Source organism: Macaca fascicularis, chromosome 10 (assembly GCF_037993035.2).
Source record: "Macaca fascicularis isolate 582-1 chromosome 10, T2T-MFA8v1.1".
NCBI classification, from domain to species: Eukaryota; Metazoa; Chordata; class Mammalia; order Primates; family Cercopithecidae; genus Macaca; species Macaca fascicularis.
This window is the reverse complement of record NC_088384.1, coordinates 92,305,271-92,321,549: the sequence shown is the minus strand read 5'-3', so window position 1 is coordinate 92,321,549 and position 16,279 is coordinate 92,305,271. Positions and strand designations below refer to the sequence as shown.

Below are 16,279 nucleotides of genomic sequence, written 5' to 3'. Positions count from 1 at the left end.
GTCTTGTTCCTCACTGTTTCCCTGGAACCGAGCACAAAGCCAGGCACAAAAGCTCAGCTGAGTACATATATTATGCATTTAATTAATAATGATGATAATTTGGTATTAATAAATCACTTCTATTTGTGAGTCTAACCCTGCACTATTAATCAGGGTTCCACCAAAGATGCAGAGCCAGTAGGAGATCTATATTAAGTGATTTATTGCAAAGAATTGGCTTATGTGATTTTAGGGCAGGCAACTTGGGTCTTTCTTTCTTTTCTTTTTTTTTTTTTCTTTGAGTCACAGTCTCACTCTGTCACCCAGGCTGGAGTGCAATGGCGCGATCTTGGCTCACTGCAACCTCTGCCTCCTGGGTTCAAGCCATTCTCCTGCCTCAGCCTCCTGATTACAGGCGCCTGCCACTATGCCCAGCTAATTATTTTATTTTTAGTAGAAACAAGGTTTCACCATGTTGGCCAGGCTGGTCTCGAACTCCTGACCTCAGGTGATCCACTGCCTCAGCCTCCCAAAGTGCTGGGATTACAGGGGTGAGCCACCATGCCTGGACTGCCTTCTTTTTTTGTTTTTGTTTTGCGATAAAATCTTGCTCTTGTTGCCCAGGCTGGAGTACAGTGGTACAATCTCAGCTCACTGCAACTTCTGCCTCCCAGGTTCAAGCGATTCTCCTGCCTCAGCCTCCCTAGTAGCTGGGATTACAGGTGCACACCAGTATGCCCAGCTAATTTTTGTATTTTTAGTAGAGACCAGGTTTCACCTTGTTGGCCAGGCTGGTTTTGAACTCCTGACCTCAGGTGATCCACCCACCTCGGCCTCTCAAAGTATTGGGATTACAGGCGTGAGCCACCGCACCCAGCCCACTTGAGTATTTCTAATCCTTGCACTGACCCTAGTAAGGTATGTGTATTCCCAGTTTGCAGAAGAGAAAACTGAGGTTCAAGGAGATGTTACACAGCCAGAGAACGGCAGAGCTAGAATGCAAACCAATGGCTGTTCTTATCTCTTGTGCTGCTGCTCCTTAGCTTGTCTGTCACATTTCCTCAGTGACAGCCGGATACGCCAATCCGTCTCGGTCAAAATGTATCTTTTAGTGGGTTGCAGACTAGACCGGGCCCTGCAGTCATGGTTAATCACAATGAGCTACTGCAGGATTAACCAGAGACAGCCTCCATCAGTCACAGTCATGCTTATCAATCTCAGCCTGTCCTGTCAAGTTTCATTTCCTGCATGAAGAAACTCAGCTCCCTCTCCACCCCTCCCCACTCCCAGTCTTAAGTGCTGAGCTCTGTGGTCTGGTCTCAAAGCTCCCTGTTTTAGTTGGGCTCACCATCTTCTCCAAGACTCCAGGACACTGAACAATGGATGTAGAAGCTGTAGATGGTGGCCTAGGAGTCCCACCTTGTGGGTTTCATGTCCATTCAGATCAGAATTTCTCAACCTTGGCACTATTGACATTTGGGGCCAGATAGGTATTTGTTGTATGTGGCTGTCCTGTGCATTGTAGGATGTTTAGCAGCAACCCTGGCCTCTACCCACTAGACGCTAGTAGCATCCCTCAGTTGTGACAACCATTCCTAAATGTCCCCGGGGCGGGGGTTGGGAGCAAAGGAGGAGGGGTCATTTCCCCACTCTCAACGCAGTTGAAAAACACTGATCTGGGTGAACTTACCTTTGATTATTCCACAAAAGCAGAGAGGATGGTCCTTTATGGGAGACAGAAATATGGATCAGGGTGTACGGGGTCCTGAGGAATCATATGAAGACCCATTGTTTATAAACCAAGTCCTATTCCAGAACCCTAGGGATAACAGATTGCTAAATGAGACCTATAAGGAAAATTCAGGGAAGGATTCATAATGTTCCTCGCAGCAGTTGCCTCTGACAAGAGACAGAAATCTGGAGAAGGATGAAGAATCACTTTTCACTGCATAGTCTTTGTATCATTTAATGAATTACCTTTCCAAAGAAAAGAAGTATTTAGTATTTGAAAGTATAAGGAAATGCTCGGGTATATATTTATGTATTTATTTTGAGATGGAGTCTAGCTCTATCACCCAGGCTGGAGTGCAGTGGCGCGATCTCGGCTCACTGCAAGCCCCGCCTCCCAGGTTCACGCCATTCTCCTGCCTCAGCCTCCCGAGTAGCTGGGACTACAGGCGCCCGCCACCACACCCGGCTAATTTTTTTGTATTATTTTAGTAGAGACGGGGTTTCACCATGTTAGCCAGGATGGTCTCGATCTCCTGACCTCATGATCCGCCTGTCTCGGCCTCCCAAAGTGCTGGGATTACAGGGGTGAGCCACCGTGCCCGGCCAATTGATCCTTCTATTCATTCAACTTACAGATCGCCTCCTCAGGGAGGCCTTCCCTGGCCACCATATTTAAAGTGGTCTCCTTCAGTGACCCTCCTTCCCTTTTCCCTATATATTTCTTTCCCAGTGATGATCGCTCTGTAACCAACTGTTTGCCTGTGTTGGCATCTGTTTCCTCCACTAGCCTGTGAGTTCATGAAGGGCAGGGACTTTTGTCTTGTTTGTGTTGTGCCTGGAGAGTCACCCAAGGCCTGTACCACCTTGAGTTCCAAACATTTGTTGAATAAACATGTTCTAAGTTGGGATGTCTCCACTTCAGTTTTAGCCCTTCCCACAATGCCAATTTGTACCAGTAGCCAAGGTCAGAGAGAGACAGTGAGAGAGAGAGAGAGAGAAGAGATGCCAAGGAAGTATGGTTCAGCATCAAACACATTTATTTCACTTTTATTGAGTATACAAGAACAGAGAGCACACGCATACAGCACGGAGCACTGAGGTGGGGGAGCATGGGGACGAGAGAGGAGAGAAGGGTGTGAGTAAAAAGGAACAGGACAGCATCGCAATTGGTTGTTAAGGTGCTTTTGGAAAAAAAAATTATTTCGAGTGATGTTGCTCATGCAATTTCAGGCCAGTCTTGGAATGTGCTTGCAGGATTCAAAAACTGAAACAGGTCCTGGCACTTCCTGTACCCTCAGATGGAAAAGATCCAGAGAAAACAAAACAAGAGAAAATGAAGATCCATGAGATGGCAGAGTAGAAAAAGACCCTGGGGAGCATCTGGTTCTTTCTGCTTATTTTGCAAGTCGGGAAACTGAGGCCCAAGAGGGGGAACAGGGATAGCCTGATGTCACATGGTGAGTTAGGAGCTGAGCCAGGATGGTCACCCAGAACTCCTAACCGCCCTTAGGGACTTTTTCCACTATGCTACATGGCCTCCTGGGTGGAGAGGCAGCACAGAGAGGATGAGAAACGAAAAAGAGAAAAGGAAAAGTAGGTTGAAGACAGACAAGACAAACATCTCTATTCTCTACAAAGAGGAGGATGGGGAGCAAACAGTGCCCTAGATTCTAGCTTTGCAGGTCCCCTCCTCCCTAGTGGCACTGCCTGCGTCTCTGTAGAAGGGAGGTCAGAGCATCCACAGGATGGCAATTTCCCCAAGCCCTGGTGGCCCACAAACTCCACAAGCTAAGCATGGTCACTTCATCCCTGCCCTGAAGCCAGGTACAAAATCCAGAACAAGGATCCTCCCTCTGAGGTGTGTCCAACGTGCTCAGGACTCCTGGTTCCTGCAAAGATGAGTTCCTAGACCAAAGTGGCCCAGAGAGGATTGGAGCCACCACTCCAGCTCTTGACCCAGAACGAGTGGGAGCTCTCAAGTTAAGAAGGGCAGGAAGAAGGTTCTGTGGCTTTCCACCAGGATTGTAGAAAGAACCTGGTGTATGGAAAGTGTGCTGCTGCACTCAGGGGGAATTGGAGTGGGTTCACCGGCCTGCACCTGGGGGATGCCGCTGATTCTGCTGCCCCGCTGAACTTCCCATTTGCCTAGAGAAGCAAATGCTATTCTGATTTCCTGCCCTGCCTCAGGCCAGCACCAGCTAAGCAGCTAAGGTATATGTCATCACTGACAAGCAAGCCAAAGGGACGCATCTAACCTGGGCTGCCTGGAGGCACCCCTGGGCAATGCCCCAATAGATTGGCGAGAGTGGGGAGATGCTCTCAGATGGGCCAGCCATGGCTGAAATATAAAGCTGGCTCAGGTGGCTTCTCAGGCTCCACCCTCCCCTCCCACCTTCTTCAGCCTGAGAATAGTCCCTGGCACAAGCAGGTAATCAGTAAATAGTTGTGGAATGAATTTATTAACTGGTTTAAAAGGAGGACTGGGAGGTAAAATGGAAGTGAGAAATTAGCAGTGCAGTGGGACATTTTCCCTCACCAAGGGGCACTTTCTGAGCTCAGAGCAGTAGCTTGTGGCAGACAAGCCTGAGGAAGCCCATGTGTGGCAGAGGGCAATGCCAAGCTTTTGATGTGAGCTTCTTGAAGGGCTCCTGTGGTCTTGGAGCAATTTCTGGGTACAAGCTCAGAGATCAGATGTTGATTAAGAGGGAGGTCTCCAAGCCAAGGTCTTATGCAGAACTGGAGCCTTTGAGCAACATTGCCCGTCACTCTCAACTTTGTCCTGGGACAGGGGAGGCCTTTGCAAATGCAGTTTTTATCTCTCAGGGTCTGCCCCGTGCAGCCTCCTTACCACAGCTACTTTGGCCCGAGAAGAAGAAATGATTCAGAACAAGGAAGAAAGTAGAGGAAAAGGCTGAGCTGGGAATTTTTAGACAGTCAGGTTAAAGCCATCATCTTCTATAATGGCTGGGAGCACCACCTCCCTTTGGATATGGAGTTGGTTATTACAATGGGGTCAGGGAAGGGCAGGATGTGGCCAAAAAAAAAAAAAAAAGAGAGAGACAGAAAAGACTAAAAACCAAGGCAAGCCCCGTAGGGAGATAAGGACTAAGCCAGGGACCTCTACTGTGGCAACTTCAGCAGCAGAGTCCCAGATTGGGACCCGGTACCTGAGCACAGACCAGGTCCTGACTGCTACTACCAGGGCGGGCAGGGAGAAGGTGTCTCGAACTGGCATTTTGGGGACAACATCTGTGTTGCTTCTTTCTTGCCAAACCCACACCTCTCCATTAGGGGCCCCCACCGCTCCCCACCAATCAACCAATTACAAACACCACACACAGTATTACTACACTGAACCCGTCAGCCCCTACTGTGAGCCAACCCACACCCAGAGTCCAGGTCTCCTTAGCTGGGCCAGTTCAGTGAGATCTAGGAACCTCAGGATACATCAATCACAGTCAGATAATTATAATTTTAGAATGTCAGCTTCATACTTACCAGCACTGTTTATTTTAATATTTTTTTCCTGTTATATGCAATATACATAACTTAAAAGCACATCCGTACAAACCTCCTACAAGCTGCACCTTCATAATGAGAAACCATAAACATACAATGTCTACTTCCCTTCCTGTGGCTTCGTTTTCTGTTCTTGCTTTCTTTTCTTTTTCTCATTTCAAAGGAGAGTCATCTGCAGTGGCCCTCAGCAGGACCCAGACACAGAGGGTGAGGGGTGTAGGGCCGGAGAAGGGGGAGGAGGGAGCCGAGACAGAAAATGACAGCAAGACATTGAGAGTTGAGGGTGAGGGGAGGTGGGAGAGAGGCAGGTGAATTTTGCAGCCCAGTGTCAAGATCCAGGAAGTAAGAATCCAGTGTTCTTCCTCTTTCTTTCCAAGTGGGGAATTTTCTTTCTTTCTCGGAAAATGGTTGACTGTGCGTGTCTTGCTGCTGCGACTTCTCTTGCTTTGCTGTGCGAGTGTTTTCCTTTGCATTCAAGTGGGCCTCAGAAATGCTGGAGAAGAACAAATGGAATTGCTCGTCTGCTAACTGTAACGTGCAGAACCAGGGTGGGAGGGACTTCTACAATCATCGTGGTCTGGCTTGCGTTTCTTATTTGGCGGGGGAAAGGAGTGAGCAAGGGATTATAGTTATTATATAATTTTTTTTTCTTGAAAAAAATCCCACCAGTTCTTCAATTTGTCTGCAAAGGAAATGTAGGTGTTCAGATGTCGGTTGTTGCCGTCGGCCAACTGCTCTGCCAGCCCCAGCAGCAGTGCAAGGACGCGGTGTTTCCTGTATATATATCTATATCTCTATATATCTATATATATATGCTTTTCCCTTCGCAGTCTCTCATCAGTGACAGTACGTCGCAGCTGGGACGTCGGTGTTGCGTCGGAGAATCCAGAATGAAGGCCCCTTCTTAATGGTTCTCTGGCTTGGGTTGGACCAGAAATGCCAGGATCTCTTCACAGAGGTCAGGATTCCTGGAAGCCAGAGGCATGGGGTAGAATGCGGGGTGGGGAGTGGGGGGAAAGGAAGAGGACAAGGAAAGTTAGCAACTTCGGTCACTTGTTTTTAAATACATGGCAAGAGGTTGTTTTTGCTACCCTTTACCATATGCCCTTTATTGTGACTCAGCAAGGTAGAGTGACTTGCACCTGTAATCCCAGCTACTTGGGAGGCTGAGGTAGAAGGATCTCTTGAGGTGAGAAACTGGAGGCTGTAACATGTAATGATCATGCCTGTGAATGGCCACTGCACTCCAAAGCCACACAGCTTGTGTGTGGCAGCAGAGAACTGAACCCACATCTGTCGGATTCCAGAGCCCATGTGTGTTTGCTTGCTTGTTTCCAGGGAGGTGTTAATCTTTTACTTTGGCCTGAAAATGTGTTAAAATGTCCTTTAACACCAAGAAGCTAAGATCATCATCATTTCACTTTTTCTTCCTATCTTTTGTCAGCTCTAAGAAATGTTTAGTCACGATTGCAGATGTTCTTTTTTCATTTGTTTTTCCTTTCTGTTGTCCGTGGGCTAGCTGTGTCCTGGAGATTAAACCACAGACAGCAGTGATTAAATAAAGAAATGGAGCCTGGATTCCAGGTTTGGCTCCAAAACTCAGTGTTTAAGGGAGCAGGCTCTGCACTCTATGGGCCAGCTAGCTCTGTAATCTTGGGTGAGTTTCTTAACTTCCTTTCCTTTAAAAAAATTTTTAAGTGATGAGTCTTACTATGTTGCTCAGGCTGGAGTGCAATAGCTATTCACAGGCATAATGAATGCACATTACAGCCTTGAATTCCTGGCCTCAAGTGATCCTTCTGCCTCAGCCTCCCAAGTGGCTGGGATTACCGGTGCATGCCACAGTGCCTGGCAAGTTTCTTAACTTCTTTAAGCCTCAATTGCTTCCTCTGTAAAATGGGTTCTGCCTCCCATTATAGGGAGGAATTGAAGCAAGGGCCCAGCATATAATAAGTGCTGAATAAATACTGGCTGTTCTTATTATGATGATTGTTGCTGTTGTTAATTTAACTACACACTACTCTGATCTCCTTGAGGGCAAGGGCTGTCTTTTAACTCTTGTCTTTCCAGTGTCCAACACTGTGCCTGGCACACAGCAACTACTCAAAACCATTTAACAGATGAAACATCATTTCTGCTACTTGCATACAGTCAAGTGCTAATGGAATCATAGAAAACAGATCTTTCTTGGCTCATTTGACAGACAGAAAAACTGAGGCCCAGAGGCTTCAGGCTTAGCAAGTTGGCAAAACTAAGGCTAGAGCCCAAGGTTCCTGTTTTGGAACAGGTCAATTTTTTCCCGTTAAATTTTGTAAGGTCAGGAAGATGGGCAAGTGCTGCCCTCTTGCTGGTGGTGTTTGGGAGACAGGTCTTCTTTGAAGGAAGTGGGCCAGTGGGAGAAGATGGAGCAGAAACCAGACGTCTGACCTGCGAGGTTGCAGGGAGAGAAGGGAAAAGGTTCTGTGTGAGATGGGTGACTTTCCACACTCATAGCAAGAACTTCAAGAAGGAAGAACGTTAAGAAGGAAGACAAAGAGTCAACTGAAGCAGAGACAGACAGATGTTTCTGGAGGATTTGGGGAGAGAAGAGAAGAGTAAGACCAGCAAGATAAACACCCTCATGGAGACAGGGCTTCAGGCACCAGGCTGGTGGTAGACAATTATGGTCTGACTTTCTCAGTGCTCTCATCAACCTCTAAACATGGAGAAACCTCAGAGGGACAAGGAAACAGGTTCCCTTTGCTGAGCCCCTTCTGTAGGCAAGACACAGATCCAGTATATCACAGGTGTTGTTTAGTTATTACAGCAACTCCAATTTCTACATTAATGACATTTTGTAGGTGAGGAAACTGAGGTCAGAGAGGTTCCTCTGGACACACAGCCACCAAGGTGTTTCTAGCTCCAAAACCTAGGTGTATCCATCTATTCCTTCCTTCCTTCCTTCTTTTTTTTTTTTTTTTTTTTTTTTAAACAGGGTCTTGCTTTACTGCCAGGCTGGAGTGCAGTGGCACAATCATAGCTCATTGCAGCCTCGACCTCCTGGACTCAAGCAATCCTCCTGCTTCAACTTCCCAAGTAGCTGGAACTACAGGTGCCAGCCACCACACCCAGTTAATCTTTTAAACTTTTTCTAGAAACCAAGGTCTCATTATGATGGCCAGGCTGGTCTTGAACCCCTGGGCTTAAGAAATCTTCCTGCCTCAGCCTCCCAAAGTGCTGGGATTCCAAGTGTGACCTGCTGCGCCTGGCCCCTGGTCAAAATTGAGTAGTATTCTTTCTACTCAGTTTTGCTACATCCTAACCAGGCATTGGTTTTTGTTTTGTTTTTCCTTACAGTAACAGGCTGCACTTTAAGTTTGTGCATCAATTAATGAAGTGGCTGTCCTATAAGTCAGTGTAATCATTATTCTGGGTATGTGGGATATCTTCATAAGCCCATAGACACTTCAGAAGTACCAAAGACATCTAAACAACAGTGTTATGATTTATTCTTTTTGGTTTATTACAGCACAGCACAGTCCCTGCGTGCAGCATTTTGTTAGCCTACTTCAAGTTAATAGTAATAGTAGTCATAATGAACTTTTATTAAGCACTCACTATGTGCCAGGCACTGTGCTAACTACCATGCTGCATGGATGATCTTGGTAGCCTTAGGAGACAGATGTTATGAAAAGTGAGTGTGGTGAGGTCAAGACCATTGGGTTTTGGAATCTAACAGATTGGGTTTCACTCTCTAATCAATCCATCATGTTCACAGCTTCATGACTGTGAGCAAGCCACTTAACATCTCTGAGCCTCAGTTTCCTCATTTGTAAAATGAATGAGCAGGTAACAGTACTTGTGTTGAATGCACGGCCTGGTGCCTGGCACAGCATAAGCTTTCCATAAATTATAGCGATTGTTATTACTGTGATGATCACTGCCATTTGGCTGACAAAGAAACATAGGCTGAAAAGTTTAAATGATTTGCTAAAAGGTCACACAGCTAATAAAGGGCAGGGCTTGAGACTCTGCAGGAGTGCAGAGCTCTTCCTTGGGGTACCAAGAGGCATCCATCCATTAAGCCAATGTTTCCAAGCACTTTAAAAAGGAGTTTTCAAATTCAGAGGAGACCTCTTCCAGAATTAATGAGTCTGACTGTATTAAGAGTCAGATGTGGGTTCTACTTGACCATAACTACTGGTAAAGCATGTGGGCAGAAAAGGCAAGGGAGAGAAACTTCTGGCTTGCCAGGGCAACATAAACAAGGTGACCTTTACAGAACAACCCAGAAGAGAGAGAGAGATGGTGCATGGTGGTGCGTGGGGCAATGGCAGCAAAGAAAGAACTAAACAGAGGCGAGGAGGAGAGAATGAGACAGCAAAGGGAGCAGCGAGGTGGGCAGATATGAAAGACTGCATTGAGGCGGGGGCGGGGGGGGGGCAGGATGTGGAGGCCAGGACGAGAGCTCTGAATGGCTAGGGAAACGGGAAGGCAGGAGCCTGGGGGCCTGTTTCTGAATGCCCTGGGGAAGATGAGGAGGCGTGAAAGAGGGAATGGAGAAGAGATGAGAAACACACAACAGATACCCCCAGGAAAGCAAATAGCCAGAGGACTATAATTGGAAGGGGGCTCGCTCCACCTCTTCATTTTGCAAATGAGGAAACCGAGTCCCTCATTGGGACTTGGGAAGAAACGGACCTACTGTCACACACCAGTCAGTGGAATAGCTTTAGAGCCAGGTCCCTGGATTCCCAGTACAGAGTTCTTTGCATCAGTGGCTCCTATACCTGGCTGCATGGGGACTCCCTAAGGACCAAGGTAGAAATGAAGATTCCCAGGCAATGCAGATCCCAGGTCCCAGTCCAGTCTTTCTAAATCAGAGTTTATGGAGAGGGTTCTCTAGTGCCTGTATTTTAAACAGGCTTCCCCAGGTGATACACCCAGCTTAGCAAGTGGCCTACACTCTACCACTCTGAGATTTGGGAGGAATAAAGGAAGAATGATTGAAAAACTGAGGGGATAGGAATGGCAATCACTTGTAAAGTCTGAGGAAGGCTGGGAGGTAGGCTGCACCCATGGCCAACCTACACTTCTAGACCAGTGCTGTCCAGTAGAAATAGAATGTGGACTACATATGAAATTTAAAATTTTCCTAGATAGGCCCGGGTGCAGTGGCTCACACCTGTAATCCCAGCACTTTGGGAGGCCGAGTCAGGCAGATCACTTGAGGTCAGGAGTTCGAGACCAGCCTGGCAAACATGGTGAAACCCCGTCTCTAATAACAATACAAAAATTAGTTGGGTGTGGTAGCACATGCCTGTATTCCCAGCTACTTGGGAGGCTGAGGCACAAAAATCACTTGAATCTGGGAGGTGGAGGCTGGAGTGAGCCAAGATTGTGCCACCACACTCCAGCCTGGGTGACAGAGTGAGACTTCATCTCAAAAAAAATAATAATTTTTTTGGTGAGACTCCATCTCAAAAAAAAAATAATTTTTTTTCCTAGATAATAGATTTTCTAGATAACATTTCTGAAATTTTCTATATATTTCTGTCTTTCTAAAAATTTCTAGATAAATGGAAAATTTTAATTTCACAATCAAAGTTCTCAATTTTAGTTTACATTCAAAACGATTTAAAAAGAAACAGGTGAAATTAATTTTATTTTATTTTTATTTTTGAGATGGAGTCTCTGTTGCCCAGGCTGGAGTGCAATGGTGCCATCTTGGCTCACTGCAACCTCCACCTCCCGGGTTCAAGCAATTCTCCTGCCGCAGCCTCCCTAGTAGCTGGGACTACAGGCACCCACGAACCCCCACTCCTCATTTTGTATTTTAGTAGAGACAGGGTTTCACCATGTTGGTCAGGCTGATCTCAAACTCCTGACCTCAGGTGATCCACCTGCCTCAGCCTCCTAAAGTGCTGGGATTACAGGTGTGAGCCACCATGCCTGGTCAGGTGAAATTAATTTTAATAGTACATTTTACCTAACCTGATGTATCCTTTATCATTTAAATATGTAACCAATGTAAAAATTATTGGGATCATTTATATTCTTTTTTTCATATTAAATCTTCAAAATCCTGCACGTATTTCACCCTTAAAGCACATGTTTTTTAGACTAGCCAATTTCAAGTCCTCGGTGGCCACGTGCAGCTAGCGACTACCATCCCAGACAGCACAGAAAGAACACTTCCATCACTGCAGAGAGTTCTGTTGAACAGCCCTAGTCCAGACCAGAGGTTAGCAGCCTTTCAAAGCAGCAGGAAAATGTTTCAGTGCTTCTTCTTCTGACATTAAGGGGTCTGGTAATCAAAGGAAAAGAAACATTCTTGTATCTTTCTAGAAAAGACTGGTTTCATTCATTCAAGGAAAAGGGCAAAAAGGAGACCAGCGGTTATATTTGTGGGGTCTTTGAGATGGATTTTTTTTTCATTGTGGTAGAACCCGTGAAATGTGTGAGGTGCACAACTCTAAGTGTGAGAAGAATTTTATAAATGTGTTTATATCTATACACCCATGTAACCTACCCAGTTGAAAATAGTGACATTTCCAGCACCCTAGAAGATTCCTTTGTGGCCCTTCCCTCTTCCTTGTGAATACTGCATCCCAGAAGTAACAGAAAAATCAGAAGGATATTTTTCTCAGATAGAAAATCAGAAATATTCTGATTTTCAACATTGTAGATTAGTTTTGTTTGCTTTTGGACTCCCTATGAATGGAATCATACAGTTTATACTTCCTGTGCCTGCCTTATTTTATCCAACTCAATGTCTATGGGATTTTGTTTTATAGATCTGATAAGATCTGGTAAATTTCCAGAGGGCCCAGAAGAACCCCTCCCCTAATTCAGGCTGCTAAAAGCCCTATCTGCCCCAACATCATCTTATTTATCTTATTCACCAAAGCACTGATGGCCTACAATTAAACAGGAGAATATAGGTTCCCTAAGATTTTGGCCCCTGCAGGTCTCAGAAGTCAAGATGCAATCATGCCAGGTGTGGTGGCTCACACCTGTAAGCCCAGCACTTTGGGAGGCTGAGGCAGGTGGATCACTTGAGGACAGGAGTTTGATACCAGCCTGGCCAACAAGGTGAAACCCCATCTGTACTAAAAATGTAAAAATTAGCCAGGTGAGGTGGCGCACACGTGTAGTCCCATTTACTTGGAAGGCTGAGGCAGGAGAATCACTTAAACCCAGGAGCCGGAGGTTGCAGTGAGTCAAGATTGCACCACTGCACTCCAGCCTGTGCAACAGAGACTCCATCTCAAAAAGAAAAAAAAATTGCAATCAAGCAAGACAGAAGAGATCAAGGGCTCTGGTCATCATGTCCCCTTAACAACATTCAGTGACTTGTAATAGAGAGAGAGACTCAGGGCCAGGAATGTGGCACTGGGCCTAGTAGGACTTTTTCTGACTTCTGGTTTATAGGCAATGCCCAAGGAGATAATGAGGGCCTCCATTTGTCCCACCTCAATATCCACTGTCATTCCTCTCTCCATTTCCCTCCCTTTAAAAACATTTTTAACCACTTCTGGATTTATTTTTCTGGATCTGGAGCCTGAAACCCCAAAGAAGCCAAGGAACCAGGCTTCCTTCCTCTCCCCACGGACTTGTCTCTCGGGGAGGTGCCCAAATCAGCAAATCAGGAAGGCTGGTGGGGGGGCGGGTCAAAGTTGCACTAGGGGTCAAGCCACTGGGTTCTCAGATGGAAATGGCCCTCAGAGGATCTTGCTACTGATCCCTCCTCTCTCTCATGGTTGCTGGGCCTCAGGAGCCTTACCTGTGGCTTCCTGTCCCTCTCCTCCGGGGATGGGTCTGTTTCTCTGTATACGACAGCTTTGGTTACCAGCATATCAGGATGCTGCAGTTTGGCCTCCTTGATGGCCAAAGCCAGAGCCTGGTGGTAAAGAACAGCAAAGGAAGGAACCATGAAATATCCAAGATGAGACAGACTGTGAAGAACAGCAAGCCCTCTAGTGCACAGCTGGAGAAACTGAGGCCCAGGGAGGGGCAAAGTCAAACAATTAAAGGGACAGACTAGAGCTCGGCTCTTCTGGCTCCTTCTGGCTCCCATCCAATGCCCCTTCCTTGGGGGTTTCTTATCTGAACAGGGTCAGCAAGAAGTGGACACCTTCTCTGCCCATGAGCGTAGCCATCCATGGGTAACCCGACATAGGAGGGATTGAGGACTGGGCAGTGGCACTGGGAAGAACGGACCCTACCCCCATACCTGGTCTTGATCGACATCTTCATCCCCAGTAATGATGATTCGCTTCTCGATCCTCGTCTCAGAAAACCCTCCTTTCACAGTCTGCAGAGGGAGAGGGAGGTGAGGTCACTCTTGGGTCCTGTTGGGGCAGCAGCCTCAAGAGGGGACCTACCCAAATCATCTGTCAAGGGCAGGGTTGAGAACCAGCAGTTACCTTCTCTCCTGACTTCCTCAGATTTTTTCTTTTCTGGTTTTGGACTTTGAACTGCAGATCTTGTCTGGTTGCCACCACTCCCCAAAAATACCAAACCACCCCATCTAGGTCTTCCAAGCCCAGCTCCAATGCTGCCTCTCAGACACTGGTTGGCAATGCTTCTGCCTTCCTGCCTTGGTACTCCCTGAGTACTGAGTCTGTCTCTCTCACAGTTCTGGACCTCTCTGCCTGGTGCCGACCATATGTGTGTCTGTGGCCATGTTCACCTCACCAGGCTGCCAGTTCTTGAAGGCAGGGTCTGTATTTTGTTCATCTCTGTATCCCCTCCTCTCCCACTCCCTCACCCAGTCTAACCAGGGCAGTGCTGAATGCAGATTTGTTGAATGAACACATGAATGAAATGTGAATGGTGACAAGGTTCTGCCTTGAACGACTTCCAACAATACTACAAGAGAAAATTAGATTGATGATACTTATGACCTCTGCTGTTTTCTGAAGGCACAGGATTTGGACAAGTTTCGAAGTAATAGCTGAGGCGGGACCTAATTGTTTGGCATGTTAAAGCAGGGTGGTGTCTGTGGGGAATCCCAGCTGGAGTCAGGAGTGGATAGAAAGAAGAGGGGGCTCCCAGTTGGCAGGGACTTTGGGAAGAAGAGTTTCCTGAACTGTCTGCTGTGGGCGTGGGATGTAAAACCTCCCATAAAGCTTTCAGAGAAGTCAACATTGCTGAGTAATGTTTTTATTGAGAGTGGGTTCTCTGTGGGGTATGTGAGAAAGTGCTGAATCCTGCAGAGGCGCAGGCAGAGGCCAGGACAGTCTGTGCATGAAGGCCTGGTGCAACTGACCAGAGTTCTCCTCTGATGGCTCATCAACCTGGCTGCTCCAGGCCTCCAGCCCTGGCTAGGCGCCCTCCTGCCTTCCTCCTGGCCACATAGGTATGGACGCATCAGCCCGCCTGCCTCCCAACTAGCCCTTGTCCTTATTGCTGGGTCACCCAGGAAGGCTTCCCTCCTTTGTCCCTACCTCTTCCCGCCTGGGCTCCGACTCACACCCTGGTCCAGGCCCTCCCTATCAGGCCTGAGTTATTTACTATTCGTCTCTCTCCATACTTCTCCCTCTTCTTTCTCCCACCTATCTATACATCCTGGTGGATCTGATATTCTCTCCTTAAACCTATTTTCAATGGGTTACTCTCCAATCTAAAAATCTTCATGGCTTTCCAATCTCCCTGAGGCCCAGATCCTCCAGAGTCAAATGTGTCCTGGTATTTGTTATTTGCTCTATATTCCACCTCCCTGTCCCCAGTACAACCTAATTTCCCAGATACACCCCCTACATGTGATTCTCATGTCCCATAAACAGGCCTCACTTATGGCTACATCCAGCAGCCCCTGGCACAGAGGCCAACACAAATAAAGTTGACACTCACTAACATCTGCTCAACAAACAAACAAACAAATAAGCAAACACACAATTTCTGCTTCCCTCTTCTGCTTTGCTTAGAACACCTGCATCTGTCTTCTCCTCCCTCAGGTGTCCTGCCTGGCTTTCCAAGACTCTACTCAGTCCCTACTTCTTCTAGGAGATGTTTCCTGATTCTTGCAGGGCCTCTCATATGTCACCCCATCTAGATTCCTCCAGCATTTTCCATCTACAAGGTGCACACGCCATGGTTCACAGTTACTTGAAAGAGGAGAGTATTGTTCCCTCTAGCCTGGCTGTCAACACCGTGTGGGAAGGGCCCGTGCCTAGAACAACATGTGGCACAGGACGAAGCGCACAGTATTCCAGAAACTGGTAAACACTACAGGTTTTCTCTGCCCACTTTACAGATGGCGAAGCCAAAGCTGAACAACGGTTATGACCTTCTCGCCTGCAGCTCGGCTGGGGGCATGGGGCACCCTGCTGCTACTCACTTTGGTGACATGGGTGGTGGTGGAGGTTGAGAGGGTTTCCGCAGTGGCGCCGTAGGTGCTGGTGAGGACATCTTTCCCGATGATCTGCAGAATATAACCACCCCCCACCCAGGGTGTCAGGTAAGGACACTGGGCTCTGGAGGGGTGGGGGCGGGGTGGGGTAAAGGGCCCCGTGAAGGTGACACTTCGAAGCCAAGATGCTTTGAGCCATTAAGATTTCAAGAATACTGGAATCTTCAGAAACCTAGACCCAACAAATTCTCAAACCCTGGAATCTGAGATTCCTAGACGCTGAGATTCCTGAGGCCCAGAATCCTAACAATACCCTATAATTTAAGAATCCTGGCATCATGGAAGAATGACCAAAGGGATCCAAGGTGGAAACACAGCCCTCCTGACGCCCCAATCTGTCATAGCCAGGTGCACGCTCTCTACGGAGCTAAACAATGAGAACCACAGACTTGGAGAATGCAAGAGCTGAAAGAGACCCCACAGGGACAGACTCAGGGGCACCGGGCAGGCACCAACAGAGGCAGGTCCAGAATCCAAGCCTCTGGCCTCCTAGTCCATTGCTCTTCCTGGTTAGTAGGGAGGGCAGATGCAAAAGAACCATCAGCGGCACCACCAAGGTGAGGGGCCGCTTCACCCTCACACGCCACCAATGCCCCACTTACATGTGTGGGCGGAGGGGAGAGGGCCACTCATGAGATTCTAGCAGGTACCAGG

The 16,279-nt window shown here is 47.4% G+C and overlaps 1 protein-coding gene across 50 annotated transcripts in view; it reads right to left on the bottom strand.

Moving 5' to 3' along the window:
• Positions 1-2,724: 2,724 nt before the first annotated feature.
• The window catches only part of EPB41L1 (erythrocyte membrane protein band 4.1 like 1), a 140,323-nt gene continuing 126,768 nt past the window's right edge, over positions 2,725-16,279 (bottom strand). For 43 of the 50 annotated variants that reach the window (XM_074005209.1, XM_074005211.1, XM_074005217.1 and 40 more), the window contains 4 exons: positions 15,554-15,637; positions 13,445-13,525; positions 12,995-13,111; positions 2,725-6,197 (listed from right to left, as the gene is read on the bottom strand). In XM_074005209.1, coding sequence (XP_073861310.1) covers positions 6,189-6,197; positions 12,995-13,111; positions 13,445-13,525; positions 15,554-15,637 — 291 coding nt within the window. In that variant the 3' untranslated portion in view covers positions 2,725-6,188. The remainder of the gene's footprint in view (positions 6,198-12,994; positions 13,112-13,444; positions 13,526-15,553; positions 15,638-16,279) is intronic. The other 7 variants (XM_074005223.1, XM_074005225.1, XM_074005243.1 and 4 more) reach the window with 1 other exon arrangement.